The following is a 25,293-nucleotide window of genomic DNA, read 5'->3' as shown; positions in this document are numbered from 1 at the left end:
ACCTGAGCAATTTTGTGTATGGACATTCTTATGTCTGTTAAATCAGTTTTTAGACAAAGAGCCAAACTTTGAAACCAATATGAGCATCCACAGATTACTACTGGGCCGTGAGTTACATTTTCTGAACAAACAACTGTCGAAGCTCAAAGCGTTACTTCCTCTCTGCTGGCAAACGCTGCCCAGTTGACCTTGGAGACCAACCCCCCCCAGCAGAGACCACAGCAGGGGATGTTGGCCCGTTCTTCTTTTCAGTTCAGTTTCGCACATCCAATGCAAACAAGGAGGACTTCGTCAAAGGTTTAGGCCGTCCCTGCTGCAGGATGTTAACCTCTGGGAGGGGGAAAGGTACTCAGAAAAGAACTCTACCCCAGAGCAAACCTCAGCAAATTATCATGGGGAAGAATGAAAAGCAAGTAGCTTCTCTTTATTAGTGTGCCTTGTCTTGTCAAAGGTCTGACAAAAAAGAGGATGGGGAGAGAAAGAGAGGTGGCATTTTCAAAAACATTTGCTCACTCAGCTGTAAATGCATCCATGTGTCAGCAGGGGAGAACCAGAAAACACAGGTGGAAACTGTGCAGCTGATTGCCTCGATCCTGAATGTGGAACTACATATTGAGAGGTCCTGTTTGGGGGGGAACACGTTTGGAATAATAAATCTGCAGGAGCTTAGCATGGTGCAGTGTACAGAAGCTTCGTTTTCCGAAGTGAACGCTCCTCAATTTTAACAACTGCTGCAGGGGCTGGAAACGAGAGGGGAAAGTTTGTTAATTTCCAGACTCAGAGGTGAAAATAGTCAAAAATTAGTGATCGCAGTAGAAAAAGTGGTTCTTGGTGACTTCCTTGAAGTCGTTGAATAATTCAAGCATTACAAACAATTTGTCATTTTTCTGTCAGCTTTCACTGATTTGCCATGGTTTATTTTTGAGCAGTATGTAGGATCAGCAAAATCCTTGTGGTGACAAGGGGTTGTCTTCCACTTAAAGGGCCCAGGGTTTGCTGAACACTCAGTAGCCAGTGACGGAAACCTGGTCTTTGGGGTTTTGACCTTGTTAGTGAATTAGTAGCAGGTAAGGCAAGGAGATGCTTGACTTTCAGCAGGTCAACTGTGTGTGAAGAGTTAAGTGCACTGCTGACTTGTAATTAATTTCTTAGAAGTCAATTGTCCACTCCCCAGAACCACTGCTGCTGTTAGCAGTAATCTGCCTCCTTGCTGATAGCTTCAAACCAAGGACTTTGCAGCACGATCCCTTCAAGTGAAGTGCATGATCTGAGTCAGAGTCAGGAAGGAAAGCTTGCTATCATTTATCTCATCTATGGCTGAAAGGAAAGTGCCTTTAATTTCTAGGACTGCTGGTTCTCCTGCCAATAAGAGATGTAAGACCACTGAAAAGGAAATTATAAAATTTCTTTGTGATGGTTGTCATAGCATTAAAGCCTGGCGTGCTCTTCCCTAGCTCTGTTGGTGTCCTGGGCATGCTCCAATGAGATGGCTGTTGTTAGCAGCTGGCACTTAAAACTTGATTTAGCAAAAAACAAATGTATTTTTCCTTCATGGAAATAGGAGTTCTGCAGGGCCTCCTATGCTGAGGGCTTTTAAGCATAATCACAGGGGTTGTGCAGTGCTTCCTGGGGTCTGTCTTTGGTATCTGCCTCTCTTAAGGTTGAACATAAAATGTGAGAAGCAACGTGTGTGTTGGGGGGGGGGGGGGGTCGATGGGTTAATGCTTTTCTCCGCTTCCTCTCCTGTACCAACCCTGGCTTCCCCTTGTTAGCTTCCAGATTAATTCCCTCGTCATGTGATGAGAGTTTCCCAAATTTCCTTAAACTTGGCAGGGCATCTCAGGATACCCACTAAGGATGAGGGCACTGAATCTGCTGCGAGTTCTCTGTTTCAGATGAGTTGAGATGAGCAAGCAAGGCTGGGAGAAAGGGCTGTGACTTTCCTATTAGTGTTGCAGGCTGGTTTCTATGGTGATGCCTTGCTCTCCTACCCATCTCCATCTTCCCTTCCCCCTGCTCAGGTACTTGCTCAGACAGCCAGCGGCTAAAGCTTGAAGCATGGCCATAAGGCCATATGCACCAAGTCCAAGGCATGCTGTGTGGGCTGCCCTTTGCTCAGTGGATTAAAGACATGCCCCCTCGAGGTGCTTAAATCGGAGGCTGGCGGCAGCCTTCACGGGCTGTGCCATGTTTTCGGCTGATACTGAGAACAGGCTCAAGAGAACAGATGCTGCTTCTTGCAGAGAGTTGTTGCCACACAAATGGTGCCACAACTCATTACAAGGGGCTCTAAAAATATCTGAAGGAAAATCAAAGGCTCCTGCGGAACAGCATATGCGCTAACTAGACTTGTCGGCTTTCTGAAGTTCTGTGTTTGAAGTTGCTTTGATCCAAGGGGAAAAACAAGTTTGTTTTCCATGCTTCTCTCAGCCGCCCCATTTCTGAGGAGACCAGGGGTCCCACAGGAGAGTGTGCACAGGCTGGAAGAAGAGCAGCGCGGCAGTTGCACAGCTCACGGTGCTGGTGTGCCAGGGCCAGGTTGGAGAGCCCCCGCAGAGCCAGGGCGCGGGGCTGCCGAGGAAGGAGGTGTGGGGCAGCGGGGCCATGCTGGAGGCTGGGAAGTGCTGGCAGAGCTGTGGGGAGCACTCCTGGCCCACAGCAACGAGGGGCACCTCATGGCAATTGGGACAGCTGTACTGAAAAACCCGGGATTGGGTAACAGGTAGGTTTCAGGTCTGAGCTGTCTTCTCAAGGGCATCTCAAAGCTCCTTCCTTGCTCAGTTTATTTAATGACCAATGGTTACTAAGAGTTTAAGGAAACAGGAACTGGACACAAACCTCTAGGGCTACTTCTCTTAATAGCTATGACAAAGCTGCAGGATTAGGTGTCACTCTCTCATGGCAGATAGAGGACTATGGGCCAGTTCCATTTTAATTTTTAAATGCTGTAGAAAAAAGCTTCTAATGAATCTGATGTGACAATGAACAAGAGGCTTAAGAAAAGAATGGTTTTGTGTCACCTGTTGCTGTTTCTGAACATGCTCTGCTTGAGTATTACTGAACAACCCAGCGCTAATCCTCCAGGTGGGAAGGACTGTCCATGGCAAATACACCACTCATGTTCGACTCCAAATGCAGCAAAAATACAGCTCCTTTCCCTCCACCTCTACAGTAAATGTCTCAGTAGCATCAGCCTCATTATACTGTTGACAGGCTTATGGCAACCTTGTTTGTGAAGCTAGGAACAGCCTGGGGGCTCCGACAGACTAACTTTGTTATTTCTCATTGTGCTTTAATAATGACTGTGATGGGTGACAGAGTGCCCCCAAACTGTCAACGAGGTAGATACTTCCCCAACCCTGCTCCAAAAATTTGTTTTTTGTTACTTTTATGTGCAGTTTTTGATCTCTATGTGCTGTTAGGAACCAGCTAATTCCAGTGATGGTATTGGGTCACTTAAGTAGGTATTCATTCTTCAAGATACATGATTTATGGACTGTCATCAGTGCTGCCTTGAAAATACTGGGATGAGCAAAAAGACTAAATCCAAAATTCACTTTCTTCAATTCTGTTTCCAGATCCTACTCCCTAATCTCTGCACAGCTGCAGAAAAGCATCTCCAGCTTTGTTTATATACCACCTTGCTGAAAAAAGCCAATACATTTCTTATATTTGGCAAGGATAGGGCTCCACTGCTGACCTCTCGCCTTTCTCATTGTATACCCATCCCTGGAGGATACCGTTCAGAGGATCTTCCATTGACTCACCCCAATATTTTTTTTCTCTAAATTGTGAGCTGCAGGCATAGGGGACTCATCTTACCATAAACAAAACAGACACAATGTTGATACAGTTTGGAATCATTTACTTACTGGTGGTGATATACATTTTGTGCTGTAACATCAGACACAATTGCCAAGTCTCGTGCTCTCTTTTTGTGCTTTGAATTGTGTGTACAATATAGAGTCTCAACAAATAATACCTGGCTCTGTACAATAAAGACAACAGGACACTAAAGGATTGAGTAACCAGAAAAGCCTTCTCATGCTGGAAGGCCACATATCACAATTTTATTTTGTTACTGATGTTCTTTAGTTTGATATTTACCAATAGAAGAAACAATATAAAATGCCAAGTATTATTTACTAATCATGCTTATCTTCCAGCAAATGAACCAAATTCATTGTGAGACTGAGTTAAGTTCTGAAACATGTAAACGGTGCTGCCAAGGCTCTGCCTGCGATCTAATCAAACTTAAAACTGGCCTTCAAGAGTGCAAGAAGTGTGGTCCAAGCCACCTTAGCTCCCTACATTTGGTAATGTCATCGTGCTGAACTCAGGCCCCTGCTACTGATATAGTTTCTACCCTATTTTCCACCACATTTCTGAATCACTTGTGGATCATGTTCTCACCAGTGATGAAGAACAGTTAAGCTTTAACATGCAGTGTGCAATTTACAGCTATCATATCTTTACACTGAAAAGATGGAGGTATTTACATGGGAAACCAGAGTGCAACTTGCCTTTTCAGATGGGTGTCATAGGAAGCAAGTAAAAAAGAAAATTAATAGAAATCAATGTTCATTGTCAGGGTAGCATTCAGTTTCCTATATGTCATTTAATGGGGCTCAAGTCCAGAACCTTAGCTTCAAACAACAGGCAGACATAAGGAAAATTTGGACAAACCTTGGTCTCTATTTCTAGAGCCCAAACTACAACCTCCTTCATTCTGGAAGAAAAGGGTGTCTCTGGACTTTGCTCCCAGATAATGCTGATGACAGCACTTTGCACTTTGTTAGCACCTTTCTTTCAAGGTTTCGAGAACACAGTAATGACTAGGAGAATAACTGACCCTGAAGACTTGCCCAGCCTTAACTCAACCCTGTTGAAGGGAATTTTACAGTGCTTTCTGAAGTATTACCTCTTCACATAGAAAACATGGTTGCTGTCACCATGAAAGGACATTTAGGACAAGAAGAGAGGGAAAAACTGTGTCCACTGGAAAAGTGTTATACTTACAGGAGGCCAGATGCAAACACTCCACCCCGAGTACCAGGGAAGAGAGCTGAAGGTAGCACTGACTCCAAAACATCCCAGAGATGTTTTAGCGACTATCAACTTTCTATGCTTTTATATCTCACCTTCTTTAGCACAAAATCCCTAAAACCGAACCAGATCATTTGTTTGGGCAAATCTAGCTCTGAGGGCAGGTCAAGGAAAAGCAACATATGGCTATAGACTATATTTTAATCAGATCACAAGTCAGTTGCTCTGGCCTCTCAGGCCCACCCTTCCCCCTCCCCCCTCCCCCCCCGGACACCACATGATTAGGGAATGCTCGATGCAATATGGGAGCTGCATTTCTCATTCTGCTTTATAGTAGTAGTGTTGCTCGGTTTCTGCCACTGGATGAGGGACTATGAATCCCTGCCCTCAAACCCATAATTTTCTGGTCCTTCATGAAAAGGATTGTTCATTCTTAGCAGGTAGAGTATGCTTTTTCTCCCTGCTGCCTCTTCACTTACAGTCTTACTCACTTCCTCATCTTATGTGGATGATAGCAGGCAGAATAATCAGTGAACCATTGAATCACTATTGGGAATTTAATGACCTGGCTTTTTGGTCACACTCGTAGGTTAAGAACATTAATTGTCATAACTGTTTTTTGCATCTTCTCAGCCTCATGAGGTAGTTTTTAAGCACCACCCTTTAATTTAAAAAAACATGTTAGTGGTGCTCACCGATGTTTCTGTATTTATAACCTCAGGAGCTGAAAACCATGTGGCTGTCTGGCTCAGTTCTCTAGCCATATTGCACTTAAGCAATATTTACTGCTCATGTTGCTGAAGCCACTTGATATGATGACACTGAGCATTTCCAAATACTTTGTGTTTATATTTATAATGTTGTCAACTGCTACAATGAATCTCCAGAGTTCATCTGTTTGGGCCAGTTTAGCTCCTAAAGCCCTTTAGATGCTGAGGGCTCAGTTCCATACAAGCATTGATAAACACATGTTATAGGAGGTGAAGTGGGATAAGGGCAGGGCCCTGGACAGCACTGGAATGTGATGACAAACAGCTCCTATTAACAGACTTCAAAAGGGCTTGGGCCGAGAGTCCCTGCCCCTCCAGTACCACACGTACGCAGCATTCCTCAGGTTCATGAAAGCCAGTACCCTTAACTGCATTTGCTTTCAGTCCATGCGCAAACAACTGCCTCATTAAATAAACACGTGACAGCTAGTTAAGACCGCACTGAATGCAAGAAACATTCTTTCCAGGCTAAAATGCCAGACAGCAAAAATGAGCAAGCCAGGAAAGATGCATACAGTTTACCCTTCCTCTCTTCCCCCTTTCAATTTCATTGCAGCAAAGGAGGGAACAATACCATTTTTTAACATTGATGGAACCATTTTGCCCTTAAGACTTTTTCATAAAATATATATATATATTTCTACTGTAAAAATAAGATTATTTTTTCACAGCAAAATCAGATTGCAAGGGGCTATTTCTTAGACACTATAGGATTGCTATCTAATTACAGGGTGTGCCAAAATCACCAGGGGCAGAGCCAGATAACGCTGTTTACAATCAGTCACCAAGATGTTATAAAAGGCTCATTGAAATAAGCAGGAGGCAGAATTAGAGAAAACTCTTGGCAGCAAGACAAATATTTGGCCCTTCAGGCTTTCCAATGCCAGCCAAATACCATCATACTATGAAGTTATGACTCTTATCATTATCCTAAAAAGAAGGAAGAATCACAGCACTCACGGAATCCTATATGAAGAATAGGCCAACATTACAAAGACTTTTTGCATTTAAATGGAAATAATGATTCCAAATCTATAGGAACATCTACAGACAAATAATGAATGCAGCAACTAACAAGAACTCACTGTCAACTAAAAGTAACTCTATTGTTTCTAGTTTATTCTCAGTATCCTGCAATTTCTCATTTACTCCCCTACCTCAGATATTTACACACATTGATAGGATCTCCCCTCAGCTATCTCTTCTCTAGACTGAACAGTCCCAGCTCTCTCAGCCTCTCCCTGTGCGTCAGATGCACCTACCCCTTAATCATCATTGCGGCCCTTCACTGCACTCACTCTAGTACATCCACATCTTTCTTGCAGTGGAGAGCCCAGAACTGGACCCAGCACTCCAGATGTGGTCTCGCCAGTGCTGAGTAGTGAGGAATGATCACTTTCCTCAACCTGCTGGCAACCCTCTTCCTAATGCAGCCTAGGAATTAAATACAGGATTAAGCTGACTCTGCAAAATGAAGTGGGAAGCAATGCAATTTTGCTATTCTCTGAGTTCTTCAGTGCTAAAAACCATATGGTCCTGTTTTCAGACTTCCACATGCCTTGTCCCCATGTAAGTCCCTTAAAGCTGTGTCTACTACTTGATATCAAGTGTCAGGACAAACAGTGTGCTCACAGGGTCATAACATCACCACTGCCAATGGCAGCTTTCAGTCCATTTAGACACCAAAAGGACACTAAACAGTAACATTTAAACCACATCAAATCTTGAAAGTGCACACAAAAAACAAGCCATGGAGAATCTGCCTGGTCAGTGAATTCCTTCTGTTTGGAGGTGATGAAACACATGGCAGTTCTTAGTTCTTAGCAGTCCTAGTATGAGGGCTGGAGTGTGTGATCGCTAACCATCAAACCAAAACCATCAATTAAGTGCTGAAGTATGAAATGATCTCACTTCTTTTGTCTAGTATCAGATGCTTCCTGGAATATAATAAGAGTATCTGAAACTTGTCCAGCTCAGAAATTCCCAGATAGGAAAGATGTCACTAAGCAGAAGGATTTGGTCCAAGCTTTGAAGGTAACATCAACAAAAACTATTTTATTTATCTGTGTTGAGGGTCTTTCTAGGTAACATTGTAGAAAACGAGATAGAAGACATGGGTACTCTGTTAAAGGATCCTGAAATTTTCATGTTTTCAGTGGCTTTCAGCAACCCTAAATCCAAGGTATCCAACACTCCAGGAAACAAAATTGTAGGAAGGTATTTGACTTAGTGCTTTGCAGTGTTTGCTTCCACGGCTATGCAGAATGATGGTGTTTGTCTCACTTTATCTTCCTCATTGTTCTTCCTCTCAGTTCTTTCTCTATTTCTAGGTATCCATCTAATGTAGATTGGTCTATGCTTCCACCTGGTTTTACTCTCTCTTTCATACTGCTACTTTGGGTCAGCAGTCAGTTAGTTTTGTGATTAATGTCTCACGGTCTTGTAAAGCATTATGAAAAACAGTGACTAGCAAAATGGCTGCAGCATGTTTGTGATTGTGGAGCCAGCTCTCACCAAGGGACTTGGGTGACAATACTAGATGTCAAGGAGTTGGTTACATTTTCTACTCAAGGAAGGGATCCCTCTGCTCTCCTTCCTTGAGTTGGTTTAGTCATTTCACAGAAACAGATCTATACTCTTTAGAAACCACATGGAAATGACAGTGCATAGGCTGATAAAATGAATTCAAATCATCCACACAGTCAAATCCCTTGTTTGAGAGAACCACCTGACGAGGTGGGGGATTGTCCCTTAAATAAATTTTCCAGACCATTTCCTGGGCTAGCATGATGCATTCTTTCGGCAGGAAACCAAGGAGGGTGGCATAAAAAGAATGCTGTGCCTGGCCGTTTTGTGGATGGGAAGGTGGAAGGTGAAATACAGCTTATTTCCTCAGGTTCAGGGGCCTGGCAGAAATCTGGTTGGCAGTAACCACGGAGTGCCTACATGTGGAGCTGGTGCCACATGGCTATCTGTCTCCTGGGGTTTCTCAACATTTCTTCCCAGTGGTTCCTCTCTGTGCCCACAACATGCAGGCCAAGGCTGCATTTGCCAAGTATGTGGCTCTGCCCAGCACCATCCTGGCTCAGCATCTCTAACTCCACACTAGATGCACGCAGCAGCTCATGAGGCACCTCAAACATGATCATCTCATTCCAGACAGGGTTGATCTTGTGTTTTGCACGTTTTGTCTGCTTCTTCTTCAGCTTCAAGGACTGATGCCTCAGTGTCACCTTGACAGAAACATCTGTATAGGAAGTGGAGAGAGACATCCTGGTAATGCATGTGGAACAAAGCAAATACCAGAAAATCTGAAGTGATGACAGCACGCTGACTGGGAGAATATGAGAAATGCTGATCTTGGGGTTTGGGGCTTTTTTTGTTTGTTTGTCACTTGCTAAAAATTATTCAAATCTTTTTGGCTCTCTAAGCCAAACATCCTTTCCCCCAGCCACCACCCTTCCCACTTTCCTTTCCAGAATTACATACAAGCAGAAACAACAACCTCCATTTTCTTGCTCTTCCACTCACCGTTTCCAAGTAGATCTTTTAGCTGCTTGGAATGCAGATTTTTAGCCTTAATAATCACCACAAGCAGGCGGTTGGCTGCTGGCAGGTAGCTGATAGAAAGCAGAACCTCCCCATGGCCTGTAGATGGCTCCTGGAAACAGAGACATGGGAAGGAAGGGTTAACTTTTGATACAGTTTTGGGCCATAACATTAGGAAAATTGCACAGTGCAAGGTGATGGGTGTAATGTCATAAATCTACCAAGTTATCTCTCTGCCCTAGTAGAGAAAATTCTTGCAGTTAAACTGGATGAGAGCAAACCAGGCAAAGGTGTCTGAGAAGGCTCCTTTATTCATTAGACCCTGATCATATGGGTTACCTCTTGCTTTTGCTGCTGGAATGTAATTGCTTCCTAACAGCCAGTTTTAGTGGAATATTTAGTCAGAAGAGGATTTGGGGTTATCGTAGGTAATATGTTAAAGTGTGTCTATTTCTTTTGTGAGAGGTCATCCAGCTGCCCTTTCTGCTTATTTATATCTCCTACTTTCATTACTGCTTTTCATCATTTGCTCTTCATTTCAATTGCTATTTTCGTGACATAGACTCTGAATAGGCTTGGATCCTGGTCCCCAGTCCCTAATGAGAATGTCAGGCTCTCTAGGAAAGAGTAGATGATACTCTGGGTTGCGTCATGTAGCCAGACACTGAAGCTGGTGTTGAACCTTCTCTGGCACCGTTGTTTGGTATTAGAAACATCAATGAACCTAAAAAGCTCCATAAGCTCAGCACAATACTCTACTTTTCCTTCCTATCTCCTCTCAAGCCTGTGGACAGTTCTCCCTCCTGCTCCATGCTGGATTTCCTCTAGGGCTTTCCCTTCAGGGGGGCACACTTTTTTTTCTTGTATTCCCTTCTTCCCAGCAGTGAGTGGCCTCTTAGCCTCCTGACCTTTTTTGCCTTCTTTCTCACTTGCTCTGGACAAGTATCCCTGAAGGCAAAACAAGAGGGAAATAATCACACCAACAATTGATCTTTCCTTTGAAAGCAGTGCTGTTTCCCAGTAGGGAGTTGGTAGAGAAGGAGAGAAAGAGCATGCCTGTGCGTGTACAGCTCTAAAATGTATGGCAAGGGGCAAAAGGGAAGTAGTTATTCTGTCAGTGAGTACGAGCTTGTGACAGAAATCTGTTTTAGTGTGAGGTTAATGACCCAGAAGAGTCACAGAAAGCCAGTGCCAATTCAATAGACTCCCTTTGGACTTCTCAGTATGATCTACAAGCTATAGGACAGACAGCACTTCTCCAGGCCATTTCTGTGCTCTGCACACTCAGTTTTAAGTGAGTCATAAATATTTCAAATTAAGTTTTCACCCAGTTACTTGCCAGCGTGCAAGGACAGGCCCCCTGTGTGTTCCTTGTGAGCTGATTGACTCTCCAGAAAACATGGCTGTCATCGCTGTCTGGTTTGAATGACTTATATGTTGTGCTCAAATCAGGTGGGAGGCCATTAGCGAGGAAGCCTGAAACTCCATTCAAAATCAGCTCAAGTACATCTTTTTTCATGCACTCAGGTAGCAACAAAGGGCGTGCATACATTTCATTTACATATATCCTACCCTAAATTCAAGTGCATCTAAAAAAAAAAAAAAAAAACCCCACAGAGGCAGATTCAAATGGCTCTATGTCCACTGCAAAAGAATAAGTGTGTTGTACATGGAGAGAGTTAACCCAATACAAAATCACTGTTTAGGCAAGTAATAAGCTGCTTTTGTTTTTATATCTGTGTCTCAGCAGGTCCCACTCTATAGCTCTTGACTAGACTTTGGTTCCTGTAGCTCCAGGAACATATAGATATACTGAGGAAGATGGTGGGGCAGGGAGAAAGGAAGAAGAGTACTGTAGCCCCTCTGTCTACACACATATGCTCTGTAAACATGCGCACATTCACACATTGTGCACGCACATCGTATGTTGTGCTTATAGCTTTCTTGACCTTAAAATTCTGGTCAAGTCTGACCATCCTGTATCCACATGAAACTAAAACCTACAATGGTTTGTCTCTGCTGGAATTTTGCATGAAGAGACCAAGTCTGAGGTGCTTTTCTTTCTCTCTCCTTCTGTGTTCTTTTTTTATCTAGTAAATCCATAACCAGCATCTTGTGTTACAATCTGGCAAATTCACACAACCACCACGGATTCACTCTTCCCTTCTGTGCAGTGAGGGTAATAAGCATCAGAGGTCATCAATGTATTAAGTGTGCAGAGCACTGTGAACTCACAAAAGGGAAGGTGCGATGCAAGGAGCCACTATCATCACTGTCATTAGCAAAGCAGTGGGAGGGAAGGAAGACAAGATAAGGATATCAGTCTGCAACATCTTTGCTTTGCATTGCTCACAGCACATCATGCATTCCTCAGTCCTAATTAGTTACCTGCTTAGCTGTAAGCTCCCTCTGAGTTCTTTCCCTTGTGTGGGAGAGTTACTGGGAGTGTAGGAATGAAATATCTGCAGCTTGTGGCTTTTCAAGGAAACACCAGACTTTAAACAAAGCCCAGTAACTTTGTTCCTGGATGGATGCTGACAAAAATAGCTCCTCTTTTCTGATCCGCTCTTCCTCGCTCCCTCATGCTTTGGTTCTCAATGAATGATTCAGGATCTGTATATAAGCTATCTGTGTAATGGTTGGCTCTTTTAGGTCCCAGATGAAGCAAATTCAGCCTTCACTGCACATCCTCAGCTCAAAGTGGGGCACTGTTCAGCAGTACTGTTAGTGTTAACCTTGTACTGTCAATCTGGAGAAGAAATAAAAGCTGCCCTGTTTCTGTGTACAGTTGTGAAGTTGGACCAAGGCAGAGTACCCAGTATGTGAGGACTCTGTCAGGTCCTTGAGCGAAAACTGACCATCACTGTGAACAGGCTGTTCCTTGGGTATCACTTATAAAGCAGCTACTACAGTAGATTTGGTGTGTGTGGGTGGGGAGTATCAGTGTAGCTTCATTTAGGAATTTAAATCATTATGGCTTATATTGGAATAATTTCTTTTGCACATGTCTTTTTGCAGTAGCAAACTGGGAACTCAGTTCAGCTTAAGGCTATTAGGCAAGCATTTAGCCTTGAGTTTTAGATTTATTAAACCAACCCAGAGTGTCCATTTGTTCCTGCTACCCATCTCTCTACCAAGGGTTTTTCAGAGTAGCCAGCCCTATCAGTATTCAAGTAGTGACCAGATAAGTGAGCATTATTAGAAATCAGAAGTGCTAAATCTATACTCTGTGACTGTGGCCAGCTCAGCAGCCCTCAAACCTGATGGGGCCAGATAGTGACATACTATTAGCAGCAACAGCACTGCCCTGCTATTAATTATTATGTTAATTATGTTAAGTGTATTGCTACTACTAGAAGAATAACCTAGCTCATGGCAGGAGAAAAGTTCCTGAGGAAATCTGCTCATAAGAAATTCATGCAGATGAGCCTCTCCTGTACCTACTTTGAGTATTGTTGGTATCCTTTCCTCCATTTTCCCTGTCTGTCATGTTGGGAAGAGGATAAGGAGGGAAAAGGGTTTTTACATTTAAAAAAACAACAGTGCAATGAGTGATGTTTTGATATCTCCCAGGATGAATAGTACTGCTTGGATTCATCCCAGTTAGGGGTGATGGTCTTCAGTTCAACATTACATTCCCACCAATGCATTTCACTCCTAGCTTAGGGCTCTCTGGAGTGCCATGATGTGTCTCACACCCAGCTCTAAAGAGTCCCTTTGTCTGGCTCTGTAGGCACTCTTTGGTAGTTTGGCTCTTGTTATCACAGTCCCCACATCATTAATCCACAGAAACTCACATAACGTTTTCTGGGCATAGGCTTTGAATTACAGCTATCGGTGCCAGATTATCGCATAGTTTGGGGAGGAGGAGAGGAGGTTTTGACACATCCTAAATGCTTGGAGCTGTAGATTGAGGGGCTGGGTTGATGGCCTTTGATTGCTTTCTGAAATGGTTAGCTACAGGCCCTGACACAGAAGTGCTGAGCGACCTCTGCAGGCACTCATCGTCTCTCAAAATCAGGATTGGGTCATTAGGGTTTCCAGACTACTGCCACAGACTTGAGTCCATACCTTCTCTGGAGTCTTTAGTCTTTCCCACTGGGCTATCCCAAAGGAGTCCTGCATGTTAGCAAGGCTCAGTTTGAGTTCGCCCACAATACTGTGTCTGGAGAACTTGTCGCAGTTCCTCAGGGTGAGAGTCAGTGTTCCCTCTGGCACCTCCTCCTCAGTTAATGGGAACAGCAGGACATCCTCCCAGAGAGTGTGAAGCACCTTCTTCTTCAGTTCTGTCTGGGCCTCAACGATACCAGACTTGCTCATCAGTGTGCCCAGTATGTAGCAGTGGCATCCAGTGTCTTGGTCCCCGTTCATCCTTCCATGCATTGCTGCAAAGGAAAGGCTGACTGTAAGGGCTTCTCACAAAAGACAGCCATGAAGAATCTGTGGCTAAGATGCTTTTCTCACGATAGTCATAAAATAAAAGAGCTGCACAGACATTCACCCCAACTCCTGCTTGTACTGGGCAGACTAAGCTGTGAACCCCATCGTGTGGCATTTTCCTCACACTGCGCAACCTCCTTTTCCTTCTGCGGAAGGATTTCCACTGTAGAAGGATGTTGTTACTGTTTGGGAGAACATCCAATGAGCTTAGGGGAAATGCTCAGTTGAAGACACAGAGCAGCAATGACATGAGACACAACATGGGAAAGGAATGGGGAGCTCTGGTTTACACAAAGAAAACTTCTTACAAAGGCTTTAAGGGCAGGATGGTCACTCACAGACACTGGAGCTAGGATAAACCTCCCATTTGGCACATGCCCACACCTGTATGCCAGTGTGAGACACCTCTAAAGTTTATTACATTCTGCTTTTCCAGTCTCTGGTAAATGGCTCCTTCAGACGCCAACCCACAGCCCATAAGGTTTGTGTCAAGAGGCATTCAGCCCTAACTTTGTATCACTTCTCTGGCTGAAAGTCTAGAATGAAGATGGCATTTTACACTCCTGTTAGTGTCAAAAGAATCACACTGCCTTTTCTGCAGCTAAAAGAGCACTCTTTCCTCAGACGGATCATGAAATTGCAAGGCTTTGTGGAGAAAAACAAAGTCCTTCCAAAGTCAGTCCAAGAAGAAATGCTCCTGAGATGTCAGGCCCCAAGACTCACAAGAGTGTCCTGATATCTCAGGGGAGCAGAGCCCGATGCTGCCTGGCAGGGCGGTGCAGCACCCGGGGAGAAGCACACATGCAGGAGAGCCAGGTTGGCAGCTCACAGACATGCACGTCCGTCCTGGAGGGAAGCTCATGATGTGGGCCTGCTGCTGGCAGGCGGCCCACAATGGTGAGTGCAGTTTAGCACCCTTCAAATCCTCACTGCAGAGGGTGTGATTTGATTAGGTCTCCACAGAGATCTGCACTGTTCATGAATTATTCAGTCAGCTTATTTTACTTTCCCAGGGGAATTCATAACTACCCAGCCCAGAGCGGAGAAGCTGTTAGAGTTGTCAGTTTCTGCTTCAGAGAGTACCACACAGCCCAGCCTCCCGGCCAGGTGCAGCCAGAGGCTCCTTCCTCAGTGGTCTACAAAAGAAACGTGGTATCTGTTTCAGCTTCTGACTTGGCCTGAGCAAGAGGCAATGGGGAAATGAGTGGATCATGTGTTACATTGATGAATAGAAGTGGGAGAGAGGAAGAAGATAGCAACCCTTCCTCCCACCAAAATAATAAAAAAAAAAAACAATAAAAAGAGGTTGCTTTGTGTTTGTACCATGCCTGGGATAGGAAGAGCCTATCCTGGTTTCTGACTTCTGCTTTTGAGCTGTGCCAGTCATTGTTCCCAAGCCGTGCCCTGCACATTCACTTCAAGTAGTAACATTTCTAAGTATTTCTACTTTGCAAGCCTAACTGCCAATGAAACATCCACTGGTTCTGGGGAAACTTGTTAATTTTAATGTGAGAGGGGAACACTTTAGAAAATCAGCAAGTGTCTTGTACGTTCCAGATAAAGAATCAACAGTACAAAATCTCTGCCTCTTACCTTCAAGAAGGGCCACACGCATCTCAGCTTTTTGTCGATCATATGCAAGGGAATAGTGCAGTTCAGGGACCTGGTTACAGCTGGCTGCCCTCTCAGGGTTCAAGTGCTCAGTGACACACACATCCTTTACCACACCTGGAACTGAAGTAACCCTGTTAGCAAGCAGGTCCTCACCTTCCACGGAGTTCAAATCCACACTGTTTTAACTCAAGTCTTCTAATTCATCCATGTCTTGCTATTCCTGCACCTTGTATGCAGGAATACCACTTCTGTTACTTCACCCTCCCTCATCATATTTCCTCTTCCCTCTATCTTCTCTCACCCTCAGCTCCTTCTACAGCACTTGGTGCTTCCTGCTCTCTCTGCAGCCTTGTGCTCTAAGATGGTTGACACATTTGCTCTTTCATCTTGTGCCTAGGCCAAGATGTCTAAACTACACTCTTGTTACTATACTGCTGTCTACACACATTGATGAATTAAATCTTCTGTTCTTTGGAATAAGAACTTGAGTCTGCCTCTGAGTTGCCATATACCTCTGCGTTAATTCAGACCTCTTTAGTTGTTGTTTTTTTTTTTTTTTTTTTTTTTTTAACAACACGGTCTGTCATGCAGAAGGGCAACATTACATCTACTCCCACAGCACCTGACCAGGTTGAAGATGGTGAGTTTGGGAAGCTGCGAGGCAGTTCTTCCATGTGCGATTTTGAAAGTGAGTATACTGAAATAGAGCAAGAGGCAAGACTAAAAGAGAAGCCACCGCTTTTTGTCATCAAAAGCTGTTATCTGCAAGGTCAGTTCTGATTCAGACAGAAAACATTAGTGGGACCAGCACATTTCCTCCTGAAAATATCAGTCGCAGTCCACATCAGTTCAATGTGGCACCAAAAGGAGAAGGTAACAATTCTTGCTTTATTTCAGCAACACTTGAGCTATGAAATTAGGCAGAGCAAAAGGCAAACTTCCTTGTGCTGCTAGCAGTGCAGAGAGGCTATCACACCAACTCATTTATATAAAGTTTTAGTCTACATGCAACCACCTTCTTTCAGCCTCCTCACCTATAATCTTCTGACACCTGAGGATGTGGCTGACATGGTCTCTTCCTCTAATGCAGCCACTTGCCACAGCACTCCTTTCTTTCCCATACTCACAAGTCTCAGAGTGGAAAGGAGGCAGGTGGTAATCCTCCTCCCAGAAAGACAAAAATATAATCTCAAATGATTTAAAAAAACTAAAAGGAACTACCTTGAAAAAAAAATCACCATTGTTTCTCTGGCAAACCTTCAGGAAGGTATTGTTAATGTGATAAACATAAGACTCAATTATACCATTAAAAAGGCAGCTGTGAAGGTAAAAATCAGCATGGAAGCAACCCAAACATGCTGCCAGATGTATATAATTAACATTACATTTTCTCTAAGGCTTCAGGAATCTTATGTTCCAGATGCTGGCATGTTGCTATTTGGGCTGGCTGGAAAACAAGAATTCTGTTTGGCAAAAATATCTGAGGTCTCAGCCTTTGGTTTCACTGCCAGTTATGACAAGCCAAGACCATCTCACAGAACTAGTGAAAAAAAAACCAGAGAAAATAAAGTAGAAGTGTGAACCCAGGCTACTGATATTGCTGACAAGGACAGTGGCTGGACAGCTAGCATTTGTCCTGGGGAGCAGTTCTGCCTAGTTTTGGCCAGGTATTCTACCCATACTGTGGCAACTGCTCCCAGTAAAACTTTACCCTAAATACATGCTTTTCTACAAAATGTTTGCTTCCAATAAATCAGTGTTCTTCAACGCAAAAAGTGTTTGGGTAAAAAAATTTCCAACCAGACATAATTATCGCTTCGTTAAATGAATCTCCTGATGGGCTCCATGACTACTTCCTACTAAACACATGCATTTAAAAAAGAACTCATAATGCTTATGATAAAAGATCAAAAAGTGCCACATGTATTCATTTTCATATTTATTTCTCTAACCAGGATTGCATTATGCACCCAAGCATTACAGATCTACACCCAGAAAAGCAGTCATTAGTCTGAAGAACAAATGCTCCTACCGTTTTGAGGGAGAACAAACAGCTCTTCATTGACTTGTATCTTCATCCTGTTCTCATCCAAACCAGTATGTTTTCCAGTGGCTGGTTCTTCTGTTGTCTTCAAGGAGTACTGTGTGTAGTTAACAATTTCAGGTGAAGTTACTACTGGTTTGGGGCCATAGATGTTGGGAAACTTCAGGAGTGCTCGAGGCTGGACTGGTTCCGCAGTCTTCTTAATGCTGAACTGAAAATTAAAATCTTGTGTATTACTCTGCACTTAGTAATTAGTAATTAGGGCAGTAATTAGACTAATTCTTCTGATTCTCCCAAGGTTGATTTTGCTGAGACTAAGAGGGAAAAAATGGTGCATCTGGTCATTCTTAATGTCATTGCTTCTTGGTTTAGAGAAAGCACTGTCTGTACATCAAGAGATTTTTTTGCCAGGTCTGTTACCTTTCTTCTTGGTGCATGTCTTTGCAGATTTACTCCTCTACAGATGTTTGTTTGCAACAAGAAAAAGATACATTTTTATTGTTTGCTTATTCCCCCTTTTCTGTAGCAGTTAATCTTTCTTTTATAAGTCTGTGTTCTCTCTTTGTAGAGTAAAGAATGTGAAAGGAGTTCAGTTTGCTATGATTGAGGTATGATATTTTTTACCATTCCATTTGAAGTCAAACCCAAGATCAAGAGGTTAACATCACCCACAGGTTTATAGAACGTTTTATGTGAGAGTGTAGTAAGCATTAGGAAGGCAAAGCCGCCGATCACAAAGTCACTTGGAGCAAGTACAACTACGGTGTAATAAGGCAAAGCAGAACTAGTTGAACATACCAGCCCTGCAAAGGTATATCAAGAATAGCTGGTGCAGTCATCCTCTCAGCCTCTTGGATGCTTTCTTGGCTCTGTGGACCAGAGCTCCACCTCACCCTCAGACACATCCCTTCTGTTGAACACACAAGCAGGCAGGTGAACACTTAAAGCAGTGCTTGTTCTCCTCATTAGAAAAGCAACGTTTCCCCCTTATTATATGGAGATTGACATTTTGATTTATGTCTGCATTGTTCTTAGCATTTCAATTCCCCGCTGGTTCACTGACACTGAATCAACAGAAGGACCTGAAAGATGGTGTAAAGCCCAAGAAGCTTGGGCAAAGGTTGACACAAAGACATTACTGTTGTTCCAAAACAGGGCTCACGAAAAATCTTTTAGTGGAATATAACAGTTCCCTTTTACTTACATCCCCCAAAAAAGAATCCTGGCTACTCACAACTGTCATTCCTGATTCATGCATATTTGGATTCATCAATGGGGAAGAACAAAAGCTGATTAGTAAATGACCCTGATCCTCTCATCAGATTTTATTAATGTTTCCAAAGCATGAAAGACAAAAAGCAGAAGTAAAACTGCCATTTTGGTTATTATTGTGCAACGGGATTCTCTCCCACCCCTCTCCCTGCCAGTCTATTTTGTGTTAAGTTTAGAGTGAGAGTGAGCCAGAAAGCATTCTTAATTGTAATTAAAGTTTTCATTAGTTTCACTGCTTCCTGTTAATAATGAATGCAGACAATGCCCTGAGGCACTTGTCTGTTTTGGGACCCTGTGGTCCCAGATCATGCATCCTCAGGGAACATGCCTGTTCCTCAAGAAACAAGAGCTGAAGAAAGCAAGCAGTCTTGGTCTTTGGCTATCAAGTCATCTGTGGAGATCAGAGCACTACTGTGATAAGCACTTGGCAGTGGTAAAGATCTAATTAGGTCAGTGACTTCATCTTCTCAAAGCAATCAGTGCACTGGTGTTTAGGAAGTCCACTCTGTAACACAGCATTTTCTCTTGTTTAGTTTTAAGGACTTTGGAATAAGAGTGAGTTGAGAAAGAAACTCATCACTGTGTGGACACCCCCACCTAGCATTCAGTTAAGCTTAGATATTGTATAAGCCATTATGGTGCTGGTCTGTAAAAGAAGGAAGTGAGATCCCTCTTTTAGAGATTTGAGCATCATCAGTCCTAAAACCGTTAGAAAGTTTGAAGTTACTCATCCAAATCTCAGATGATTCAGCTTTTCGTTCTTCTAAAATTAAAACAAACCAACCAAACAAAACACGTGAGGAACCACTAGACAACAGCATGACAAGCAAGGTCAATTTTGTCCTGCAAAGACAATACTCCTAATGCACATAAAGTATTTGCTGCAGTGGCCAGTGTCTGCTGTTCTGTCTCTCCTGAACCAACTGAATAAGGCTGCTGTCCTGCTATTCACTGACCTTCACAACAGAGAGGTATGTCTGTGGTTCTATATGCTGCTAGCATATGAAGCACTTTTGGATCCTCTGGGATAAAAAACATTACACAAATGTGAGATACTGTTATTACAGTCTTTTCCTCCACTTGCTGAACTCCAGACATTTAGTCAGGAAATCCATCAGCACACAACAACTAAGAGCTCCACTGGGTCTAAATATTCCTCTACTCTGTCTGCTCTGCAGAATTAGAGATGAGAGACATATGTAAGCACAGTGGGACCAGCCCACCCCCTTTTCCAACTGCATCTGCCTCTGTTTATTATTTTTGCTGCCAGCTCTGTTCCCAAGTGCTGTCTGCAAATCTTGTTGCATAGCAGAGCCCTATGGAATTTCATTTTGCAAATCAGCAGCAAAATATTAAATAAAGAGATGAGCAGAAGAGCTCAGATAGGTCTGCATAAAATATGTGAAAGCAAAGAAACCAAAATTAGCTAGGAGCCTGCAACCAACCCTTCTGGGTCCCTTCCTAGTATCACTCAAACCATGCACTAGGTTGCTGCGATTGCTGAGTGTGTTTAAGGATGCTTATTCTGCACCCTTTGCTGAGAATTTGCAAATTTACAGCATCTTTTAATTGTTCTGTAGATGTATCTTTGTGTTTGGACTCTTTCCCCTCATGCATGCAGGGCATGACCATGGGGAGCTTATATCTATAGTAAAAACAAGTATCAGCGTAATGGGAGACATTTCAAGTGGATAAAATGTAGTATTGTTTCATCTTTCTTTTGTCAACTCTGTTTACCAGAATCAGTGGCCCTGACAGGCTTCAAATATTAAGTATGCCAAGCACTGACTAGCACATACAGTGGTCAAATATAGTCCTCCATCAGTGGAAAAAAATCCCGACAGGACAATTTATAAACATAGACACAGATGATAAAACTCCACAGGCTCAGAACTCAATTTGAGATTCATTCCTTTAAGGAATGTAGACTAATTATGAATCAGTGACAGCATGGAGAATGCATGTTCCTGGCAGTAAAATTATTTTCATTGGAAAGAATTGGTAAACATAGGGAATATGCAAACTAAGAACGTTTTGCACTTTCTGTGACAGAATGTTTATTCAGCAGCTATAATTTGTCCAGATTTTTTTTTTCAAGAAAGAGACAGCAATAGTTCTAACTGGGGACTCTATAATGCTAAAAGAATACAATCACTCAGGTAAGAGTGATGCGCTGAGAGTAAGGTGAATAATTTAATCCCATATTATTCAAATACGGTATTAAATTACTGCAAAACTTGATGAATGAATGTAGAAATTTTGTGAGGACCATAACCTATGATGTGCTGGGTACTGAGTGCTTAATTGGACTTCATGGCAGTTTAGTGGTTATCTCAGACATGAAGGCAGGATGGCACCCTGAAGGAGAAGCTCTAGGATGGATTAACGCTTTCTCAAGATGTTTCCCAAGAAGCTGTATGAAAGAAAAAAGTCCAATCCAAGAAGGGAATTAAGGCAAAGATTTGAGAAGGTTTTGAGCTAGAAAACAACAACATACAAAAGTCTTTTGTAGAAAGAGACTGATGGTGAAGTGATCTGTGGGTAGTGTTGTTCCAGACACTAACAGCTAGAAAAAATGCTATGCAAAGTGATGTGACCTTCAAAGTTACACACTTATCATTCATTTTAATGGTAAACTCGGAAAATCTCAGCCTTATCACGCATCTTTATATACAGGGGTTGGCAAATCCCCTATATGAGTTAGCCAGGATGAAAAAGGAGCCTGGAATGGATATGACAAAACTAGTAAACAGGAGAGCAGGTGAAATTCATCCTGGGAAAAGACAAACTGGTATCAAGAGGTATTCACCAAATCCATGGATGAGTCCAGAATTAGCAGCAATCTCTTGAGAAGTCCTAAGCTCAGTGATGTTTGGTCATAGTCAATGGAGCCCTACCTTTCCCTCCCCCACCCCCACAGAAGCTACTGTAGCACAGTTCTGTTTATGTGCATCAAATGTTATAATACAATTACTAGATTTGGTCCTGTTCCCTCAGAAAAAAACTGCAACAGGAGCATGAAGCTGCTAGGGCTCTTCTCTACAAAGAGCCTAAGACTGGCAGCCAGAGAGAAACTGAATATCTAATTATAAACATTACAGAGAAGTCGTATTAGGACTCTTGCTAAACTCTGTAATAATACAAAAAATAACAGGCACTTCAGATAATTAAAAGGCAAACAAAGACAATATTATACAATGGATCATTGGCCCTTGGAACTGGCTGCTATAGCATATCATTTGGGTGTAAATGAAAAGGACTTATTCACACACAAACATCAAGAACTACAGCCAACACGTAATACTTTCAGAGACTGACCATTGTTACAGCTCATGCTAAAGACCATAGTCAGCCAAAGAAATTGGTCAAACATCTCCCACAGAAGAACAGCTTCCCATCAATAAGTATACTAGAGGCATCCTATAATTCCTCTTGCTCGCTCTTGCATGGGGCTCAGGAGTAAATCCATTTTTGTTGGATCCTAATACATAGGAAAGACCACACAGGGATGCCTGACATTATCAGCACTTCAGATTGCCTTTATAGTAAGTGAAAAAGCAATAGCGTGTGATGAGATTGTCCAGTCACCACACTCCAGATACCCTCTTTTATTTTTATTTTCATTTCAATACCTTGTTTTAACTTCACCCACAGTTAAACCCCTCACTCAGAGGGGCAGAGGGAAGAGAAGAGAGAGTTTTCAGAAGAAACCAGCTCTTGACAGGGAACTATCCTGCTGGAACCATAAGATACTGGGGATAGAGTTAGAGAAATAGCCTGTATAGGAGATCCCAGCAGGAGTGATAATCTGTCATCTCTTCTTTACAATGCTGTGTGCTACCTGTTAAGGTCCAGTCTTCTCTTCTCAGCAAATGATTTCCCTTGTGATCTAGCTTGACAACTGAGCAGCATTTCCAGTCCTCCTCCCTTATTTTTGCTGATAGCAGCTTTGTCTTTGGCAACGTGACAGCTGTCTCTTGCTCTGGTAATTCTGTGGGTCACCCAGCTCCCTGCTCTGTGTTTACCCTTAGTCCTCGTCCCATTAACATCTTGTTACATCCTGAACCTGATAAGCAGATAGAATAGGCAGCATAAATCACACACTGGGTAGCCTAACAGAGAAGATACAGTCCCACCCTCTGCATTTAAAGAAAAATCACGGAGTAAATTAAAGACTATGTCTTACTTGCTGGACTGGCTGAAGCACACTGGGTTTAGCATTTTCCATATCCTCATCTTGGTCTTTTTCTGAGAGTCCTTTCCCAGGTTGCTTGCATTTGCAGAAGCAGGTGAGACCGCAGAGGGCAAGGATGCTAGTTGCAGTCCCTAAGGTAGCCCCCAGGGCAATAACTGGGGCAGATAAAACCATTGTCCTGAGCTGCACAGGAACAAAAAGCACTGAAATCCTGTGATTCCTTCTCCTCCCTGGGAAAGCAGCTTTCGCACATCCACTCTGACTTCTAGCCTGGCTTCATTCTCTTTGGAAGTCTGATAACAATTCTCTTGTACAGCAAAGAAAAGGGACCAATCTAGAGACAGAGATAAATCATCCCACCTTTGCTAGGCAAGAAGACTACCTCTCCATCCTGCTGATGGAGTTTCTGCTCCAGGTCAGGCAGAGGAAACAGTGATTGTCATGCTTGCAATCTCCTTATAGCTGCAAACAGGCAGTTTTCATTGAAGCCTATTCTCCAGCTCCACCGGGAAAAGTCTGATGTGTGATACAGAGGAAAGACGTCAGCAGAAGGGGCTGGGCCTGGCTAGCTAACTCACAGAAAGTGCATCCAAATGTTGGATCAGCTCTCTAGCAAGCTTTCTGAGGGCTAGTTTACTAGTTTGCTCAAGAGATGTTTTTTTCTGTCTTAAATGAAAGACAGTGATTGCCAATAAGTGCTGGTTTGAGAGCCTTGGTTATGAAAACATTGCATGACAGCACTGCCTACAGTCAGGGTAAAGCCTGCTTGTATATCAGAGAAAACTTTCTCATGAGGACAGTTTTGAGGCTGGGGGACAAATACCCACAAGAACTAAGCACTGTCCCACATTTCACTATTATCCCCTCAGGGCACAGGGTCTGCACCTTTTGGAGCTGCATTCTCTCACATCAATGCAGAGCAGTATTTCTATTAAAAAAGAAAGCAGAAAATCCCATCAAACAAGACACACTGGCATGCATGCTGCTTCCTCTGGAGAGAGGATGAGAGCGCAAACAGCCTATGCTAGGTATTAGTCATACTGCTTACTAAACCAGTGTCAGGCAGTGGGCTGATGAGTACAGTGCCAGAACCCACCTGAATAAGCTCAGAGGTCTACACTTCCCTCTCAGCCAGTTTTCTCCTGAGGTGATGGAGTAATTGACTTTCTCTGACTCATTCATTTTTACCTTTTTTCTCAGACTGCCCAAAGAGGGGGGAGAGGAGAATAAATGCCACCTTTCAGTGTGTTTCTTGTGACATGTACAACCATTTTCTGGGTCACCTCACAAGGAGTACCTAGTAGCCAGAAGATGATTATAATTTTCAGTCACTACATATCTGGGCCAGGGTGGAACTAATGAGCGAGAAGCCAAACGTTCCTTATAAGGCTCTGGAAAAAATATCCAGTTCTACTGGGAGTCTTTCTATTTTGGAACACAGTTGCTGCCTGTGGATCAGGAGAAAGTGAGCTATCTATATATACAGAAATGTTTAGAAATTCAGGGTTTTTTCATCTCTCTGCAGCTCAGGTTTTGCCATGGATTTTTTTCTCACTCTTTTGAATATATCACACTTACTTATGACCACTCATTTAGCCTTTTCTTCCAAGTGCTCTTCCATAATTATAAATGGCAACATGTCCACCCCTCTGTCACAAACCTTCCCTCACTCATCCACAATAGGACAAAACTGCAGAATTTTATGTGTGCACTGATACAGGTAACTGGTACTGATACATAATTTAACTGTAGCTGTGGCACATTCAGCCACTGCATCTAGCTATAATGGTTGCTTATTTTTAACACATCCTGTTCTAAAAAAACTGGCCCATAAATGTACTTCAGACTCAGTTTTATACTTGCTGCTTGTTTTGATATCAAATAATACAATTATTTCTTTTTCTTCAAAGAAATAGTAAGCTAAAATGGGGCCAGGTCAATGACATTTCTCACTGGCCAGTCCCATTGCTATTGTCCACAGTCACATTGCTTTTTATCTATCATGTCTGCTTTTGGAAAGAGTTTTGCCAAGGCCAAGTTAAACTGCAGAGAGCTGAAAGACTGTTTTTGCAAGCAACACTTTATGGGCATGTTCAGGCCTGAAAACACACTGTGCAGTCATGCTAACCACATTTTTTTCTCCAGATTCTGACAGAAGACATGAATAAGAATGACAAGAGCCTATATATGATTATGAGTTCATTGATGGACCCTGCTTATGGCACATTTCTAATGTAAACATTTGCCCTGGCTAGATTTATCAGCACCGCTGAAGAGACGTAAGAAAAGAAAAATGAGCACAGGCCTTGGGCAATGGTCTGCATCTTTCTTGACAAAGCAAAGAAAGATGTGTCTTTCTTTAA

General features: G+C 42.9%; 1 protein-coding gene across 3 annotated transcripts; it reads right to left on the bottom strand.

The window, feature by feature from the left end:
• Positions 1 to 5,917: 5,917 nt before the first annotated feature.
• SYT13 (synaptotagmin 13) lies at positions 5,918 to 23,465 on the bottom strand. Of its 3 annotated transcripts, none has more exons than XM_026093271.2 (6): positions 22,922 to 23,465; positions 17,452 to 17,674; positions 15,399 to 15,539; positions 13,437 to 13,750; positions 9,348 to 9,477; positions 5,918 to 9,063 (listed from the first exon to the last, which is right to left on the bottom strand). In XM_026093271.2, the coding sequence occupies exons 1-6, from the start codon at positions 23,102 to 23,104 to the stop codon at positions 8,759 to 8,761; spliced, it is 1,296 nt and encodes a 431-aa protein (XP_025949056.1). In that variant the 5' UTR covers positions 23,105 to 23,465; the 3' UTR covers positions 5,918 to 8,758. The 3 variants fall into 3 exon arrangements, with proteins under 3 accessions (XP_025949056.1, XP_025949057.1, XP_064368807.1); XM_026093272.2 differs by having other exon boundaries at positions 15,399 to 15,533; XM_064512737.1 differs by lacking the exon at positions 22,922 to 23,465 and adding an exon at positions 18,262 to 18,354.
• Positions 23,466 to 25,293: the final 1,828 nt, after the last annotated feature.

Source organism: Dromaius novaehollandiae, chromosome 5 (genome assembly GCF_036370855.1).
Source record: "Dromaius novaehollandiae isolate bDroNov1 chromosome 5, bDroNov1.hap1, whole genome shotgun sequence".
Taxonomy (NCBI): Eukaryota; Metazoa; Chordata; class Aves; order Casuariiformes; family Dromaiidae; genus Dromaius; species Dromaius novaehollandiae.
Note: the sequence above shows the minus strand (reverse complement) of the source record. Positions and strands in the feature narration are given on the sequence as shown.